Below are 20,262 nucleotides of genomic sequence, written 5' to 3' on the forward strand. Positions count from 1 at the left end.
TTGACTATCTCCCCAAAAGCTATGTCCACCCAGAACCTAATAATGTGACCTTATATGGAGTAAGACCTTTGCAGATATAATTAAGGTAAGCATCTAGAGATTAGAGTAAGGTCCTAAATCCAAATATAGATGTTTTTATAAGAGAAAGAACAGAAGACACAGAGAAAAAATGAACATGTAGACATAGAAGCAGAGAGTGGAGTTCTCCATTCATAGACCAAAGACTATCGAGGGTTGCCCAGCCATCAAAAGCAAGGAGAGAGACATGGAAGGAATTCAGAGTCTCTAGAAAAAATCAACCCAGCCAACACTCTGATTTTGGACTTCTCACCTCCAGAACTGTGAGAGAATGCTTTCCTGTTTTTAGCTGGCAGGTTTGTGGTAATTTCTTATGGTAGCACTAGGAAGCTAATACAGAGAGGCTGAGCTGTTGAGCCTGTCACACTTCTGGGCCACACTTGATTGTGAAAGAATGGCTACTTCCGACTTTATAAGAAGCCCCAAGGAGCAAAGCAGAGAGAGGTTGCAGCAAGTGCTTGATGTGGGACTCTGCCAAAATACACGGAATTACTCAGCAGAGCTGCACGGATATCAGGTGGGCTGAAGGGATGTGACAGTATATCCACAAGCAACTGCTTCACTCCTCCAGCAGTGATTTGGAGAACCAAGTCCCTTCCTTTTAATGCTACCATCTTAAAATGGTACTAAGGTGGCTGTGCTTTTGCATAACAAACTAGAAGAGAAAAGAACGCAGTAGATTAGATATGGAAGGTTAGTAGGCTACAGCACTTCTCTTCACGTTCTACTGTATAGAACTCAGTTACACTTCCATAACTAACTGCAAAGGAAGCTGGAAATAGAATTGTTCTGCTTATTTATCACTGTAACAAACTATACCAAATCTCAATGGCTAATATATATATATATATATATATATTTTTTTTTTTTTTTTTTTTGCTCATTAATCTATGTCTGCAGTTTGGCCTGGGCCCGGTTTGGATGGCTTATCTTTGCTCCAGGCAGCACTAACCGAAGTGCCTCAATCAGGGCTGGGGCGTCCACTTCCGAGATGGCTACACACATGGCTGGAACGTTGGTAACGACTGTCATCTGAAAGCTCTGCTGAAGGTGGTATCTTGGAACCTGAGTTTATTTCCATGTGGGCCTCTCCAAAGATTCATTACATTCGTCTCAAGTACGCATTGCACTCACTCCCAACACCTTACAAAATTCTTGTGCTATTGCAGTTTCAGGCTCATGCTTGAGGTTCAGGATCACTCTATATCATGTCCAGATGGAGATGAAGCTCCTTGAGTCCTGTTTCTGAAGTGTGGTTCCTCTTGATCTGAATATCTGGAAACTACAGAGCCAAGTTGTCAGCTCCTCCCACGTGCTCAATATATAATGGTGAGATAGAAATAGTATAACTGAAACAGATATTTCTGTTCAAAAATAGGAGACACATGACTGTCACTTGTCCATAAAAATCCCGAAATCTAGCTGGGAACAAGTTGTCAGTTCTTAATTGGAGCTCAGTCCTGCTGTCTGGGAATTATTCTCTGTGACTCTTGGCTCCATTCGCTGGGCTTTTAGCCTTGCCCTTGGGTCATTTATCCTGTTCCATAAGGAACAGCTCATTGTTAACAACTGAGTAGCCTTCTAGTCTGCTTCCTGCCCATAGACGTTTGGAGGTTCAAAGTCATCTTTTCATTTTATACTCATTTAATTCTTTTCTGTCCAAACTGATATAATTTATTTCAAATATCTGTGGGCATTCCATTAGACAAAAACAGTGCTCATGTTTCTTACTGAGACAGACCTTCTTTACCATGGATGGAAAATCATGGGCTAAAGGACAATGCACTTAAGATTCTTAGAAGTCTTTCTGTCTAATTGAAAGAAACTAGAAGGCATAAGAAACTACAAGATTCTTACAAGCCATTTTTTTTTCTGGCAGAAAAATTCAAAGAGGAACTTCCTTAACATTCTTAGAAACTCTACTAGGTATATCTTAAATATTCATAAAGCTCTTGAAAAACTTGCTTTGGACCTGACATCTTGCATGATCTTAGAGTCATTCCAGTAAAGGGCTCTGGATTTGGCACCTTCATTATTATGCTAAATCCACCAGCTCACATTCTATTTTCTATTTTCTGTATTTGTTGTAGGTGGCAATGTGGACAAATTTTCCCCATGGGAGTGATCTTTTACCTGACCTAAAATAACGATTTCTTCACTGTCCTTCAAGTTCTCACTGACAAGTCCTCTGATTTCAATAATTACCTTCTTGAAACCCTTCTAGCTTCTGTCTACCACCACTCAGGCCCAAATCATTGCCACATGTTTTAAGTTTGTACTACATTAATGCCCCACTTCCAGTGTCAAAATCTGTTCTAGTTATCTATTATAGAATACCAAACTACCCTAAAACTTAATGGTTTAAGATAGTAACAAGAGCTTACTTCGCTCATGTATATGCAATTTGAGCAGGACTGAGTGGTAAAGTCTCAACTATGTTCTATGTGGCTTCAGCCGATGTGGTTTGACCAGAGTAAAAGTTCTACTTCCGGCATGCTTACTCAGATGGCTAGCAAGTTGGTGCTGGCTGTCAGCTGGGAACTGTACCAGATGTGCTGGTTGGTTATTTTCCACATGGACCTCTCCACAGGACTACTTGGGCATTTTCAGTGTAGTGGCTGGATTTTAAGAGTAGATGGTCCAAGAGAGAGGACTTGGGAATCGCCAGTTTCTTAATACCTCAGCAAGAACACTGACATAGGTCATTTCTGTCATATTCTGTTGGTCAAAGTCGCTCATATTCAAGGAAAGGAAATATAAACATACCTTTTAATGTGAAGATTATCAAAGAATTTAGTCTTATTTAATATTCCTACAGTAATGTAGCTGTGTACTCAAGGAAAAGGGAAAACTGATTTGGGGAACAGCTATCCAGTTTCTGCCACAGTTTATTCCAGCCATTTAAAATAGTATCTGTGTAGAGTCTGGGTGGCTCAGTTGGTTAAGCGTCAAGCCTTGATTTCAGCTCAGGTCCTGATATCAAACCCTGCATCAGGCCCCATGCTCAGCAGGGAATCTGCTTGAGGATTTCTTTCCTCTCCCTCTGTCCCTCTCTCCAACTCGCGTGTGCGTGCACACACTTCTCAGATAAATCTTTAAAAAAATAATAAATTTAAAAATTTAAATAATAAATAATTAAAATCAAACAGTACCCATATATTTAGGGGTAGGAAGTTATAGTTATGCAAGATGAGTTAAGTTCTGAAAGTCTGCAGTACAACGTGGTGCCTATAGTTAACAACACAGTGTACATTTAAAAATTCATAAAGAGGGTAGATCTCATGTTCAGCGTCTTATAAGTGGAACAAAGGGTAAAAGCAAAGAGACATAAGGAAATTTGGGGGGTGATGGATAGGATTATTACCTTGTTATGGTGATGGTATCATGGATGTATGCATATATCCAAACTTATCAAACTGTATACATTTAACATGCAGTTTTTGTTTATTAATTATACTTCAATAAAACTATTAAAAATAGTAACCATATATTTTTAAGTCAACATTATATCAAGTACTTACAACTTATGGGTTATGTTTTCTTCTCTGTAAATTTACTTACAGGCATATAATCATAGAAAATATAGTAAAAAGAGACAGCATATGGTCAATTTTTAGCTGCAATGTAAAGGGATTTCCTGTATGCCTCTTAACACTTAACATTTGTAGAGATCTGAAATTTAGAAAGTTTTTCCTTACGCTGTACTAAGATCTTCTGTACTGAAAATTTTACTCCTAAGCCCTAGTGTTCTTCTTGAGCATGCAAGACCAATCTAATTTATCTTCTAATCTCTTCCTATATGACAGCCCATCATGTATTTGAAGTCCACTATCATGGTACTCCTGAGTTTGGTCTAAGCACTGCTAGTTCTTTTAAAGGAATAGTATCTTAAATGGAAAATAAATGCCAGCTACATGGGACCTATCACATTTTTCCTTTTTGACATAAGTTCAATTTATATAAAGAGAAAAGGCAAAACTATTAGTTTACCCACTGAAATAGTTTTATGTTTAAGGAACTTTCTTACGCTTCTCTCTTGGAGTCTCATAAGAGTGTTACCAATTAGGTAGACTGTATACCATATGCCATAAATTTAATTAGAGGCAAGTATTCACCAGTTACAGTAATACATGTCCGCTTATTGAAGATATTCTTCCTATACATTTGCTAGAATCATCAGAAACAGAGTATTGGGTATATATAATCCTAGTTCAATGTTAGAAATCTGAAGTTAAAAAAATTAAATACTTTTCCAAATTGTACATATTAATGTTAAGCTGAGAACAAAATATAAGTTTCTGATTCTGTGTTCGATTATTTTTTCGATGACACCATGCTGTTAAATAATTTGTATATTTAAATCTATATTCAGAGTTATGACATTTTATAGTTATGTATAGATCACTTAACCGTGTACAGTCTATTCAAATTCAAGGAACCATTTAGTGCTGTTAAAAGCCACTGAGAATGTCCAAACACTTTGAGATGCAGTTTTGGCAATTTAAATGTAAAGATATCTTGGACTTAAGCTGAAAGGAACCAGCAAAGGTTCTTTAAATATTTTGCTGTAGTAAAAGTGAATTATTCAATATATGCAATTTTTTTCTAACTAGATTAGCATATTTTTAATTTTCAGTAATTACTTTTATTTAAGGCCACTAGTTGCTCAATTTTTATTCTCAATTAACAACATCTATTAAGTTATTTGAGTAGAACAGTAATTTCCCAACGACCTTTAATTTAAGAAGTAATGTTTTTACAGAGGGATCGAGCATAAGAGTTTATCAGCACTTGGAAGAGGCACCACATAAACACCCAGAAAGATATTCCATCTCCTCTTAAAATTAGGGAACTGCGTATAGTTGGAAATTTCTCAGATGTAAAGGTGAAACAGAAATCTTTTGTTATAATGGCAAAATGCAAAATCTAGCAAATCCATGACTGATACTGGTTTTTAGGAGGAACAATATCACTCTTCTTCCTAAAAAAAAAAAAAAAAAAAAAAGCCTATTTTTACCTGACTTATTTACAAGTCAGGACTCTTGTCCTGACTCTTCCTGTGAACAGGAGGATTTCAGAAGAATAGAGCCGTATGTGTAAGTCCAGATTCCCAGGCCATACCTCCGTTTACCCTGATTTTGTAGGTCTGCAACAGAATAAAGTCAAATATACTTCTCATAAGCAACCTGGGTATTCTGATAAACATGATGAGTCTGCTTAGAAAAACACTGGTCAGTGGCTGCTTTGAATATAGACTCAAATTTCACTCCTTAGTGTATTTCTTTTAGATTCTCATTGTTGCAGTTCACGTTGCCCTAGGCACTTTTGCTAGGGACTTAAAAAGCCAATTATATAATAAATCATGGATTCAGTATATGGATGGTGCCCCAGCTGTCCCAGAAAGACAAAGGTGACACAGCTTTATTTGCCTGAAACATTAGTTTCCTGATCCATGGTACGGCCAGAATACTAAGGGCTCTTCATTAAATGTATGATCAAAATGCAGCTCATTCATCCTAACTTCCTGGAATCTCTCCCACTCATATGCAAAGTTTAAGTGACTTACTATATGCCAGTAAAATTCAGGGGGAGAAGAAGGCATCTCTGACAGTGACATTAAAGAACAATAGTGGAAAAAACTTTTGAAGCAGGTAGATGAAAGGTGATGAACTTTTAAATGGTCTAAGTAAGTGGTGAACGAGCTTTGCTAGAAGCAAAAAAGAAAAAATAGTAATGGGAAGTGTTGATATCACCTTCAAAAGGGTGCTTCATTTGTGTATATACAAGGAGACTTAGATCGTCAATTAAAATTATTAATGTTTCCATTTGGCAGTGGCTCTCAAACTTAATTAGGGGAGATGTCATAAACCCTGTTAATCAGTAACTTAATTTGCTTTATGACTTAGCAGACAAAATCCAACTCTGTTCTCTATTTAACTTGACTAACTTTTAACTTGAGGTGAAGGGAGGGTAGAGCAAAGTAGGCTCCCTTAAGAACATGAAATTTTCAAGGTCTGGGTGTTCTGCCTTTGAGGACCTTGTGTGACCTTGGATGGATCACTTTAAACCACGTCAGCCTTCGTTTTCTCCTCTGTAAAACGCAGAGATTACAATTGTCTGTACCCTGTCCAGCACTGTAATGTGTCTACAGAACAAAGAAAAGAGGTATAGTGATATGAGGGCCGGGGTGTCTATGAGCTCTTGGCAGAAGTCGAAAAGAAGTGAGACGAAAAAGATTTGCGTTTCTTTATGCTTTTCTGTTTCTCTTCTTCCTTCCTCTGGACGAAAATAAATACTGGTCCCAGCACTTCAACCACTCTAGTCAAACATTTAATCTCTTTTTCTTTTCCTACTTTTACTGTACCTCAGTAGCTAATCCAATACCGCATCCTCGACTTCTAAATCCAGTTCTGCAGAAAAGCCATGACTATCCAGAGTAGTGACACTGTAAGTTCAGGGACCCACTCCCCACTCTACCTACACAAAGCTCCCAGGCTACCTGGCGGTGCCACCGTGGGTCCAGTTCGGGCTCTCTGTCATTCCTTGGGGTGACTGTTTCAAATCTTTACTATTTACTCCTCTTCCTATACATCTCAGGATAGAAATTCCTAGCTATTCTTTCTCACCATCAACAAGACTTATCTGCCAGACTCTATTGCCTGACTCGGAAGAAGCTATGTTCTTCATGTGTTTGAGGCCAATTCTCCCACGTACACTCTGGATCCATTCTTTCCCATTTCAACTCACTCCCCCATCTATGTCACTCTTTTCATAAAGTTGTATTATTTTCCTTATTCATATTTTTCTCCAAGGTCTTGCCTCTGGCCATATATTCTCCCTCTCTTTGAGTAATCTTATTTACTCCATTATTTCAGTTATCACATATATACTGGAATTTTTCTAGCTATATCAGCAGTCCAGAATGTTGCTTTAAACTCCAGACTTATGTACCCAATTACTTTCTGGATAGTTCCACTTGATTTCTCCCTCTCTCTCTTCTTTCTCACCACTTAGGCAATGAGTTCTGTCAACTTCACTTATTAACCATTTCATAAATATTTTCATGAGTCTATCAGTTTTCCTCATTAACTGTTTCATTAGTTTAACTTCAATTAAACTTCCTGCTACTGGCAAATCATTTAAAACAAAAATGTAATTAAGTACTCCTATGTTTGAAATCTTCTAATGGTCCTCATCAAATATGGTTTAAATGTTAATTCCTTGACATGACACACATGTCCTAAAGGATTTGACCACTGCATCTATTTCTGCAGCCTTTTGTTTCCCGAAGTAAGTTCAGAGGAAGATTATTCTGTGGAAAGTTGTGCAACATGAGAGATGGAGAGGAGGAAGGGAGTGGAGGGCTTTGTCAAGTTAAAAGTTGAGGAACTAATGCTCCATTTTTAGCTCTCAGAGTAGTGGTTTTCAAACTAGTCTCTGAGCTAGTAGCACCACCATTACTAGGAACTTCATTATATATGCAAATTTTTGAGGCCTCGCTCTCACCCTGGTGAGTCAGCAACTCTGGGGTAAGGACTGCCAGTCTGTAATTTAGCAAGCATTCCTAACAGTGCTGCCGAACACTACAGTGTGAGAACCACCGTCTTAGGGAATCACAATGCACATTAGCATGGTACTCCAGGAATCTAGAAATAATTTATTTAACTTTGTTTTAAGCAAGCGTTTTCTTACTTTGTTTGAGCATGGAGTGTGTGTGTGTGTGTGTGTGTGTGTGTGTGTGTGTGTAAATAATGCTAATATCCACTAGAACCAATGATAGAGAAACATACTCTGTCAAAAGACACACTTGTTGCCTCACATTGCTGGTAATTCTCCAATTATGTATCTGTCGTGTACTTTTGCATTTCAGTATCCCCTTATTTTACTAAGTATCTTCCCCAGCTCTTGTCTAGCCAACTCCTAATAGGAGGTGTTTAAAAATTATATACTTATTAAACAAATACACGGAATGCCACATATTTTGTAGCAGACTTAGAAGTGTTGTATAAGTCCTACACTAACATGAAGATGGCATCTGTTATTTTGATTTTTTTTGCATGTAATAGTTCTTTCTATATGGAATATCTTCATATTTTCTCATTCGATATTATAAAAGTATAGTGTATATCTTGTCAGCTTGTCTGGTAAAGCTTTTCTGTATTGAAATATCCTTTACAAACATGACCACTGGAAATTTCTTCAGCTGATCCTACACCCTGGCAACTTTCCCATGTTCACAAATTCTCTCCTGTTACACTCTCACAGCTTTTCTAGTCTCTTTCCTCAATAATCTATTAAGAAAATAGTGCTTAATCACTATAATTCTAATGATCATAATCAAAATCTATCTGCTAAGTTATAGTTTTATGAACTGACTGTATTCCCATTTGTTCCTTGTCATTAATGGGTTTACCATTATTTATTATATAGAGTGTAAATATATAAAACATATTTTTCTTATGATAAGTATTAATTTGTAAGGATTTCAGTAAATATCAGTGTACTTATTACTAGCTTCCTAAATTTCTACTACCATTGTCTTAATTTTTCTGACCATAAGATCAAATGCCCCAATAGACTTCTAGAATATTAGTTAAGTGTTGCTTAGAAAAAAAATTAATCTTGGGGCGCCTGGGTGGCATAGCGGTTGGGCGTCTGCCTTCGGCTCAGGGCGTGATCCCGGCGTTATGGGATCGAGCCCCACATCAGGCTCCTCCACTATGAGCCTGCTTCTTCCTCTCCCACTCCCCCTGCTTGTGTTCCCTCTCTCGCTGGCTGTCTGTATCTCTGTCGAATAAATAAATAAAATCTTTAAAAAAAAAAAGAAAAAATCTTTAAGAAATCTGGTAAATATTTCAATATACATGATTGTACCTCATCCTTTTAAACATGCAGGCTGTTAAAGTGCACTATTAATTTAGGGATAGCTTGATTTATTATAATGTTATGTGGTATGTAAAAACTTTTGATTCAACATCCAGTTTGGCTTATTCTGGGGCAACATACAGAATTTGATGAAAAAATGGTGCCATCTATAATCCTCTAATGTCATAAAAAGTAATGAAAGTAGAATTTGTGACAGCTAAGGGATTTTGGAATCAATACATATTTGACTACTTTATTCTCTCCTTCTTTCTGTATTACTCTTTACAGAATGACAGTAAGTGACTGTGATGTTAGACATGTCATCTAGAGTCATTTGCTTTCATTTAATTGCATTACTTAAAATAAGCTAGACATATTGTTTTGCTGTATACACACCATGATGATTAATGACAGTATTAATCAAGTTCAGATATATTTGAGAAACAAATGCTGTGGCCATCAGAACTAATTTTATTTACAACCTTTATAATCTACCAGAGTCTCTTGATTTTTAAATACATCACAGAGGAAGAAATCTATTGAACTTAATCTAATGAGTAAATAATCACATTATTGTAACAATAATAAAATCTCGTTCACCAAAGAAAGATAAATTTAAACAGAAAATGTAACTTGAAAGTAGGCAAAGCCAGATATTTATAAGCCTGTATTGCTGCCTGATTTTCTTCCTGAAGATTTTCTGATGTGCCTTGATGTATCTCAGGAATTGAAAGAGGAAGCCTGCCAAGAAGTTTCAAGTGGTTCTCCAGGACTACATATACAAGGCTCTTAAGAACCATTGGAGAGTACTTATAGTTCATTCTGGCAATTTGAAGTAATTTGTGCCAGCCAGTGATTTTTGGACTAATTTAGCTCTCCAACATTTAATATCTGTTGCATTTTGAGCATAAAGGTAAATCAACAACACTTGGAAGCACCTTAGGAAAATACATGTCCCCAAAGGTACCTTATAGTGTATGGAGTTCTGTAATAGGAAGTGGATTCAACATAGGACTCTATTTTAACTTAAGTGAGGACAATAATGTGATGATGACTCACTCAGGTCGGGTTACGTGTCTTGGGCAGCATTAGAAGACATGCATACAACCATTCAGTAGAGGGTGGTTGATCTTTAGATGAGACATCATTGGAAATAGCAATAGTTTGGGCTTGATAAAGTCTAATCCACTTTTTCTACCAGAGAACCCCTGAATTTCCTGAACCACAAATTGAAGTTTTCAGATATCCTGGACCTATAAGCTTGTAAATCATTTGGCAAAAATAATTAGGGGAGCCATATGCTTCCTACTTATTTGTATACTTGAGCGGAAGTTGTCTCTGCCTTTATCTTTTTTGCCTAATTATTTAAAGTAAATGTAAAAGAGGTTCTCTAAGATTACCCACCAAACAAAAGAATTGCATGTATTGAGTATGACGTTGATATGTGAAACATACGAGATTGTTATTGTATTCTGTTCATCTCATTATAAACTTAGATCATCCTGGACAACACTCTCAGAGGCGAGAGCTGGAGAATTCATGAAGCATGATAAATCAAAGATTCAAATATGATTTAAACATACACACACACAAGAAAGATACATAACTTTTAGTTAACTAGATGCGTTTGTGGGTGGAATGAAAATGGTCCAGGCCATTCATAGAACATTTATATACTGTAGAATTTAACGGTACTGGCTTTGTAACCAGACAACCTTGAGTTCTGCCCACTTGCCACCAATGTGACTGTGGACAAAATATTTAGGCAGGATAAAATATACACACACATACACACACACCTTTATACACAGAATTCAACCTCTCTCCTTGGAAGAAGCCCTATTAAAAGGATAATTTCTATGATAATTCCTAAGATCATGAACTGCAATTAAGAAAGAGCAACCTCCAATTCAAAACCAAAGGATGGAGAAATGCAAGTGTGGCCTGGCCATTGTGACTTTATCCTGTGGGATATCATTCAATGAAGAATGGAAACCTGAATTTAATAGCTTTGGCTCACATGACCTAAGAATTTTTCCATAACCACTTTTCTCTAATCCTTCCATTTGACAGTGATAAACTAAAGTCATATCATTTAATCTTTTCTTTTGCATGTCGTGTGACCTTGTGAGCAGAGTAAGAAACAGGACATTCCTCGTGAAGATCAGGGACCGACAACTAAGAATTTGGATTTTTGGCCCCAGCTTATTACACTGATGGTTACTATTATTGATGAGGATAAAACTGCCTACACGCCTGTCCTAAATCAGTAAGTACATTGTCTTGGAAATGAATGGATTTTATTCCACTCAAGTTATGAAAACATAAAATATTTGAAGCATGGTTTGTACTCTCATGGTTTATACTCTCATTGGAACAGTTTGTTTTCCAAAACTAGGTTTTCTAAAATTAAGCTATATAAGGCAGGGTTTTTGTACTTTTAGCAGTAAATATCAATTTGGTGATATTATGACTTTTTAGTTCAAACCCCATAGAGTAAGATTCTTTGGATATAGAGACAAATATTTCCCAAAATTTATTTTTATTTGACATAGAGAAGTTTCTTCTTTGGTTCCTTTCATAATTATCTCCTGTCTCAAAAAGAACAATAACAACAGAAAGCCCCACAAAACTATCCCATTATACTTCCCCCAAAACTAAAAAGAATGTTGAAAAGTTAGTATTGAACATATTTCCTTGTGACTTTGTAATAACAGAGATTTGTCAAAAGAAAACGTGCTTTCAAAATAGTTCTATACCACGAATTTATTGCAATATTTAATAGTTTAAGTCCATTTTCTCAAGTAACAGTGTTAAGCCCATGCCCCTATGCATAGAATTTGCAAATTATGAGCAGATAGACAAGCAGATGTATTAAGATTCATAGCTATTCTAGAATAACAGATTTTAGAAGAGTCTAAAATTATTAATTTATCAAAATGCCACTTGCTATGAGACCTTGGGCAAATTATCTAATTACCCTGGGCCTCAGTTTCCTCATACATTACAAGATAATATCCAAGATCCAGTCCAACTTTAGTGTTGCATGTTTAGGATTTATTTTATGCCCACATGTTGATGGCTATACAGCAAAAGCAAAACAGCAGCTGAATCTGCAAACCAGGCACTTGTAATGTGATTAATGGAGAGGGTATCCTGACATATTGGTAATACCTGAAATGCTCTGGGCAGCAGGGATAGCAGAAGTAGAGCATGTAGGAGATTCAGACTTACTCTGGAGAACTGGTTTTATTATTTCTCTATAATGGCCAAGACAGGGTCAAAAACCTTACGTTGAATCCAATTGAAATTTCAATTACAGAAGGAATAAATTTAAGTATCCCAATTTTCATCCTTTCCTTGTCTCTTAACCGCTGATTTTCACCTGCCCCCAGTTCCTAATTGTGGAGAAATTGGTCCTCTTTGATATGCAACCATGATAGCATCATTAGGTTTGCCTTTATACTTTCTTCTCCCTTTCGCTGTTATACTCACTTTTTCTGCCTGATGACCAGAGTATCTCCTGATGACCATCTATAGAGACTCTGCTGTTTTATTTTCTTCTCATAGCTTAGGACTATATCTTCTCTCTTTTTTAAAAAAATTATTTTAAAAGTATGTATGTATGTAGGCGGAGAGAAAGAGAGCGTGAGCAGGGGCAAGGGCAGTAGGAGAGGGAGAGAGAATCTGAAGCAGGCTCTGTGCTGAGCATGCAAAGCCCCACCCGGGGCTCAATCCCATGACCCTGAGATCACAACCTGAGCTGAAATCAAGACTCAGACGCTTAACTAACTGAGCCACCCAGGTGCCTTTCTCTTTTAATACATGACATGTCCTCCGCTTATCCTGGGCAGCTTCATGGAACAGATATGTTTTCTCCTTCATTTTTCAGACCTTCTTTGAGACAGAGTAGATTTCCTGAAGATAGGGAAATCAATACTTGTTTTGTGCTCTTGAGCTGGTATAGGCCATTTGGTAAATGACTATTGAATGAAAACAGACGTCTTCTCAGAAATGCTAATTAAAAGTTATACGGAAAGATTTTACTTCTAATCAAAGAAATTCTTTACATTTACCAAATACTGGAAATCCAGATATGACTAGTAAAAGATATAAAATCATGGAATCAATTAAAGTTTCCCAGAATTATTTTTAATCATATACTATGAAACATATACAAAGATTTTATTTGACTTTTTGGAACTATATTAAAAGAAATGGAAGGAATACAATTAATTATAGCAAAAATAAAATTTAAATTATGACCTAAATTAAGTCTACTAAGTATAAAAAGGAGCAATGAGACAAGGAAAGGGATCCTTGTTTTGCTTTTTATTTTTGTTTTTAATGTCAGAGTTTAGAGTCACTTTTTTTTTTTTTCTATGAGAACCTAGCCCTAAAAAAACTTGAATGCCTTCCTGGTATTTGTAATCTATGTTTTATGTTTGTATTTGCTCAGATTTTGAGGGTGTTTTAAAGACTTAATCAAATTTTATGATAATTTATAATAATTATAGAATGAAAACTTGAGAAGAGGGGCTTTTTTATATTAGTATATATCCAGGTTTATATATTGGTTGAGTGAATGAGGAAATTAGAGTAAACCTGTGTATGTAGTTGACATCTATTCTCTCTGTTCCTACTTCATTGTTAATTGGTGCGCTAGAGTATTTGAGCAATATTTATTCACATTTAAAAAAATTTATGAAGTTTTTCTAAAAAATTTCTGCTTACAGAAATTTCACTATTTTATTGCGATTGAAAACCATTAAAGTATTTTCAGATCTTTGGGTGTGGTTCTCTCTCTACCCTCCCCCCCTTTTTTTAACATTTATTGAAGTATAATTGAATGCAATAAAACTGCACATTTGAAATATACAATTGGATTAGTTTTGGCATATGTATCTAGCCACAAAACCCTCACCACAATCAAGATAATGGCTATATCTATCACCCTAATAAGTTTCCATATGCCTTTTGTAACCCACTCAGGCAACCACTAGTCTGCCTTCTGATACTATCGTTTGGAAATTTTGCCCTTTTATGTAAAAGAGTCATATGTACATTTTTTGGGTCTGACTCCTTTCACTCATTACAACTACTTTGAGATTCAAACAGGTTGGTGTGTGAAGCAATACTTTGTCTCTTTTTATTTCTGAGCAATATTCCACTATAAGATATACTCCCAAAATGTTCATCTATTCGTATTTTAGGGTTAGGGTCAAAATTTTTTCCCCTAGTTTAGGTTGCTATAAATATTTGTTTACAAGTTTCTGCATAGACGTATTCTTTCCTTTCCTTTGGGTCACGTGGTAGGTACATGATTTGTATTCTTAAAATTGCCGAACTTCTTTCCAAAGTGGTTGTACATTGCCAAAACTTAGTATGGTTAGGATTTTTTAAAGCCATTCAAATAGGTGTATAGTGGCATCTCTTTGTGGTTTTAATATGCATTTTCCTAAATACTGATGTTGGCCATCATTTCATGTGCTTAATTACAATCTATATATCTTTGATGAAGTATCTGTTCAAAAGCTTCTTGCCATTTCCAAATTGGGATGTTTATCATTTTATTATTGAGTTATAATAGTTCTTTATTTACACTAAGTAAGGGTCTGTTGTCAGATATAAATGTTGCAGTATTTTCTCCTAGTTTGTGACTTTCATTCCATTTTCTTACTAGTATCTTTTGAAGAACTTTTTAAAAATTTTGATGGAGTAGTCTAATTTATTGATTTATAATTTGAGCTTTTTGTGTCCTATTTAAGAAATCTTTGCAACATCCACAAGCCAACTTTTAATACCACAGTTTTCTTCTAGATGTCATACATTGAGATCTATGATTCATTTCAAGTTATTTTTTGTACATGGTATGATATAGAGTTTAAGACTCTTTGGGATTTTCTTTTCCACTCTTATCTTTCCAATTCCGCTTGTTAGAAAAATTATCCTTTCTCCATTGAATTAATTTGGCAACTTTGTCAAAAATCAATTGACTATACTTGTGACAGTCTAATTCTGTACTCTCTGTTCCATTGATTTATTGATCCATATATCTATCAGTTTGGTGATGATGAACTTCTTCAGCTTTTGTTTATCTGGAAAACTCTTTATCTCTTTCAATTCTGAAAGACAGTTTTGCCAACTAGAGTATTCTTGGTTGGCAGGTATCTTTTTTCCTTGCAACAGTTTGAATATATCATCTCACTCCCTCCTGGGCTGCAGAGTTTCCTCTGAAAATCCACCGATAGTCTTATGGGGATCCCCTGTGAAAAACAAGTTGTTTTTCTGTTCCTGCTTTTAAGATTCTCTGTCTTTTATTTTTTCTTTTTGTCAAAGTTCTCACTTTGTTCATGCACTGATCTCCTGAACTCAGCATCTTTACAACCATTATTTTGAGCTCTCTCTTTTTTTTTTTTTTTTAAGATTTTATTTATTTATTTGACAGAAAGAGAGCACAAGTAGGGAGAGAGAGAAACAGGCTCCCCCTTGAGCAGGAAGCCCCATGTGGGGCTCAGTCCCAGGACGCTGAGACCATGACCGGAGCCAAAGGCAGGCATTTAACGGACCGAGCCACCCAGGCGCCCCTATTTTGAGCTCTCTATTGGATAAATCATTTACCTCCATTTCACGAAAATCAGTTTCTGGTGATTTACTTGTTTTTTTGTTTGTTTGTTACATATCCCCCTGTTTCTTCATTTTCCTTGACTATTTTGGTTTCTGCACATCAGATAAAACAGCCACCTCTCCCAGTCTTGACAGACTGGGTCTCATCAGTCACCCCAGCCTGAGTTCCAGGTTGTCTCTCAAACATTTATCATTATCCAAGCCACCATCTTTGTTTTTTGTGTCTCCCATAGTTGAGAGTTTGTCAAGACTTGTCAGTGTCCCAGAAGGGGGGTGGGGATAGCAGTCAGCACTTAGCTGCAGGCTAATTAGAAGCCAGACCCTTAAGCAACCACTAGGAAAATATGTAGTTAAGCCCTTCCAGGGAGAAACTGGAAAATGGACATTTTTGCCTATTCCCCCTGCACTGAGCTCAGATGTATAGCCATGCAGGGGGGGGGGGGGTGCTCTTGCACCTGTTGAAAAGCTACTGCTTTGTTTGCTATAATCCTGTGGGACTTGTGAATGCAAGCCCCATTGGCTGTCAGATATAGGTAATTTGGGGACCCATCCCTCAGAAGCCATAAAGTGGGGCACCAAATGTGCAGACAAACTCCTTTCAGAGAGATGCTTGTAATTTGGTTTTGTTGTTGGAGCAGTCCAGAGGGATAACATGTGAGAAGTGTCCACCAGTTCCACCAAACTCTGGGAAGGATTTCAGCCAGCTCCTAGATGCATGCTAAATTAGAAGCCAGACCCTCAGGCTTGTAAAGGATGCAGTCAAACCCTTTCTAGGAGAAGACAGGGAGATAGGCATTTTTGCCCATTCTTTCTGGATTGAGCCTTTAGATACCCATAGGGAGTGGTCACAAGCCTATTAACAACTTCTTTATTTGCTATAATCCTGTGAGTCTTGAGGATACAAGCCCCCATTGAATTTCAGAACTAAGAGTTTTGAGGGCCCATCCCTCAAGGTGGAAGGAAGTCTTAAAAGTTGGAGAACTAGGTATACAGTCCAAACTCTTTGCTCCTCAGGGAGACGATGGGAGTTGGGGGTTTCCTCTTGACTGTATGGTGTTGTGTCACGGGTGGAGTTTATGGCAAGACTGTGTCTCAGCCTTTCCTACCCATTTTGATGTGGCTTTATTCTCACTCACCTGATGCGTAGGGTACTTTCCAGGTTTCTCCCAGAGGGAATTGCTCCATGTGTAGTTGTACATTCAGTCCATCCATGGGTGAACTGAAGTTCAGGAGCCTCCTCTGCTGCCATCTCGGTCCCTCCCAAACATGCTTGTTCTTGATCGAGCATTGGAGTTCATGTCTTTCAGGGAATTTTTACGTTTAATCTAAGTGGTTGAATTTGCAATCACATGCTTGCTCATGACATTTACTTATTATTTTTCTAATGTCTACAAAATCAAAAGTCATTTCCCCCTCTCCTAATATTTCTATTTTGTATCTTCTCTCTTTTTCACTGGCTAGACAGTTATGGATTTTATTAGTCTCTGAAAAAAATGTGGTCTTATTAAATTCTGATATTGTTTTTTGGTTTTAAAGTAAATTTGTTTCTTCTCTTTATTATATTCTTTCTTTTGTGAGGGAGGATAACTGGTAAGTAGCTACAGCAGTGATCCAGTGAGGAGATATGAGGGCTTTGTATGAGATGATGGAAAGGTAGGATCAGATTTGAGAAATATTAAGGAAATAAGAAACTTTTTGACTAACTGCCTTGAGTGGAGTGTTAAGAAAGAATGTAGAGACCATGAAGGTGCTGTATTTATGGGGGCATCACTAATTGAGATAATAAATTCAGGAGAAAGTATCAATTTAAAGAAGTACATAGGAAAAAAAAGGAAGCACATAGTGAATTATATTTCGGTGTGGAGAGATTTGGCTATCTGTGACTTCCGTGAGTTATAAGAATTAGGCAGTCGTGTACGTAGATGTGAAAGTCGTGTAGATTGGCGTCCCACCGCTGTACAGTGTAGGGTGGAGGCGTACTATATAGACTTGAAAGTAAGAAATATTTCTTTTTAAATATTCATAAAATTTTACTCTCAATTTACATCACTTGGTTTTTGTAATGCTCACCAAAATATAAGCAAAATGTGTTTTATCTATTCGGTGCTCCTGTGTATTTGTATGTTGTTATTATCTGTAATTTCTTTTGGCTTCCTTCAAAAGTATACATATAGTGAAGGTTGAGTTTTTCTCTCTGTATGAAGAGATCAGGACCCAATATGTTGACCAGTTTTCAAAGATTTATTTGATTTGCAAAGATAAAGTATGCTGCTTTTATTTTCCCAAGGCTGTGGGATGAACCAGAGCATTATTTCCAAATCATATAAAAAAATAGAATATTTTATTTGCTACAGCGAGGAGGTTGGGTTTAAGCTACTTTAAGCAGGGACTTGCATCTTGTTCTTTCTGTTTCAGAACTAAGGCCATTCAAAGTATTCAAGCTGCGGATTTGTTTGTTTACACTGTGGCTTCCGTTTGCAACAACAAGGAGGAACCTTGTGGGTATTATGCTAAGTGAAATAAGGCAGACTAAGGAAAACAAATACCATTCAATTTCACTCATAAGTAGAATAAAAAAAAGAAAAGAATAAACAAAAAGCAGAATCAGACTTATAAACACAGAGAACAAGCTGATGTTTGCTGGAAGAGGAGGGGGATGAGGGAAATAGGCGAAATGACTGAAGGAGTGAGAAGTACAAGCTTCTAGTTTCAGAATAAGTAAGTCGTGGGAATAAAAGGTATAGTACAGAGAATATAGTCAATGATATTTTAATGGCATCGTATGGTGACGGATGGTAGCTACACTTGTGGTGAGCGTAGTGTAACATATAGAGATGTTGAATCACCGTGTTGTACACCTGAAACTATTGTAACATTGTGTGTCAACTATATTTAGAAAAAATTTATTTAAAAAAAATTTTTTAATGAGGTGCCTTTTTTAAAAGATTTTATTTATTTATTTATTTATTTATTTATTTATTTATTTATTTGGCAGAGAAAGAGAGAGCACAAGCAGGGGGACCAGCAGGCAGAGGGAGAAGCAGGCTCCCCGCTGAGCAAGGACTCCCCCCCCTCCCCCACCCATGCGGGACTCAATCCCAGGACACTGGGATCATGGCCTGGGCCAAAGGCAGCTGCCTAACTGACTGAGCCACCCAGGCATCCCTCAAAAAAATTTTTTAAACACTAAATTTAAAATGTCTGACAAAACTGTTCATCATTCTAAAAAAGTAGAGAGACTGTATAATGTAGCCTTATATCCATCACTCGCATTCAACAATTACCAAGATTTTGTCATATTTTCTTCATATATACCTTAAGGTTTTTTTTTTTTTTTACTTTGCTAAGTTATCTTGAACAAATCTCAAACGTTGTATCATTTCACCACTACATACTTCAGTATTCATCTCTAAAATTGATGGCTATTTTCTTGCATATCACAGTGTCATTGTCACAACTAATAGCATTACCAGTAATGCCATGGTATTGTGTTCTCGGTCCCACAGTTAAATGCTACTGTTTTTCCTTAAAAATGCCTTTTCGCGTTTGCTTTAATCAGGATCCAAATAAGGCTCACATACTATATTTGGTAATTATGTAGCCTAACTCTTTTATTCTAGCTCAGCTCCCTTCACTTTTCTTTGATCCATGCCACTGACTCCTTACACAGGCCATGTGCTTTGTCCTTTAGGATGTTGCACTTGTTGGATCTTTTTTTTTCCCCTCTTTGTTACATTTAACTCGTTCCTCCATGTATGATACTCCCTATATTTGAACATTAGCTCTAGAAGCTCTTTCAGGTTCCTCTTATTTATCTTTTTAAAGATACTGAACAGGTGACTCTGCTTCATAGTCCATCACGTCAAGGCTCACATTAAGTCTGGTTTCCCCTGTGGTGATACTAAGATTAGTCTGTGCTGGCAGCTCGATCCTTCCACTCCAGAGTTCTCTGCTGACTTCTGTCCTAATGCTTTTGTTTATTTATAATCATTTCAAAATCAGTTAATCCAATAGGGACTGCAAAATTGTGGTTTTGTAATGTTATTCCTTCAATATTTATTAGTTAGAATTTTTCTGTAAAGAAGAACTTCCCTTCATCTACTAGGGCTACTTACTTGATTACCCTGAAATAGAATGAGGACAGGAAAGATACGGCAAATGCTTAATTTTTTTCTTTTAGCTTAAAGACTTTTATTCTATTTTTTATTTCCTGCTCTATTTACTTTTATCATTTTTCATTAACATTCTCATTTAAATTTAACAAATACATATTGAATACTTGATATATGTCAGGCACTAGGCAAAGTTGGAGCCCCGAAGATTTAATTGGAAAAGAGATAAGTACAGAATTAAACATTGGTCTTTAATTGGTTAATCACTGTGCCCGCCACATCACAAGTCATTCTGGAATTAAATTCTTTCTCTCATGGTCCCTTGTTGAGATAACCTAATGAGAAAAACTTGGTCTGCTCTCTGGAACTAGACTAAGAAATCTAGAGAATGAGACAGTTGACAAGAAGTATAGACACTGAAAGGTTACAGATTTGGAGATATGTGTAGTAAGTGATCTAAAATTAAGATTAAATCAGGGACACCTGGGTGGCTTAGTCAGTTAAGCGGTCTGCCTTTGGCTCAGGTCATGATCTCAGGGTCCTGGGATCGAGTCCTGCATCGGGCTCCTTGCTCAGTGAG

The 20,262-nt window shown here is 36.7% G+C and overlaps 1 protein-coding gene across 1 annotated transcript in view; it reads left to right on the forward strand.

Moving 5' to 3' along the window:
- Positions 1–20,262, forward strand: part of UNC13C (unc-13 homolog C) — a 631,335-nt gene that overhangs the window by 419,321 nt on the left and 191,752 nt on the right. Inside the window, exon 21 of the mRNA XM_087859197.1 lies at positions 11,079–11,212. Within this exon, the coding sequence (XP_087715323.1) occupies positions 11,079–11,212 (134 nt within the window). The remainder of the gene's footprint in view (positions 1–11,078; positions 11,213–20,262) is intronic.

The sequence above is a fragment of the Ursus americanus genome, chromosome 36, assembly GCF_024610735.1.
Source record: "Ursus americanus isolate L20-20 chromosome 36, mUrsAme1.1.p, whole genome shotgun sequence".
Taxonomy (NCBI): Eukaryota; Metazoa; Chordata; class Mammalia; order Carnivora; family Ursidae; genus Ursus; species Ursus americanus.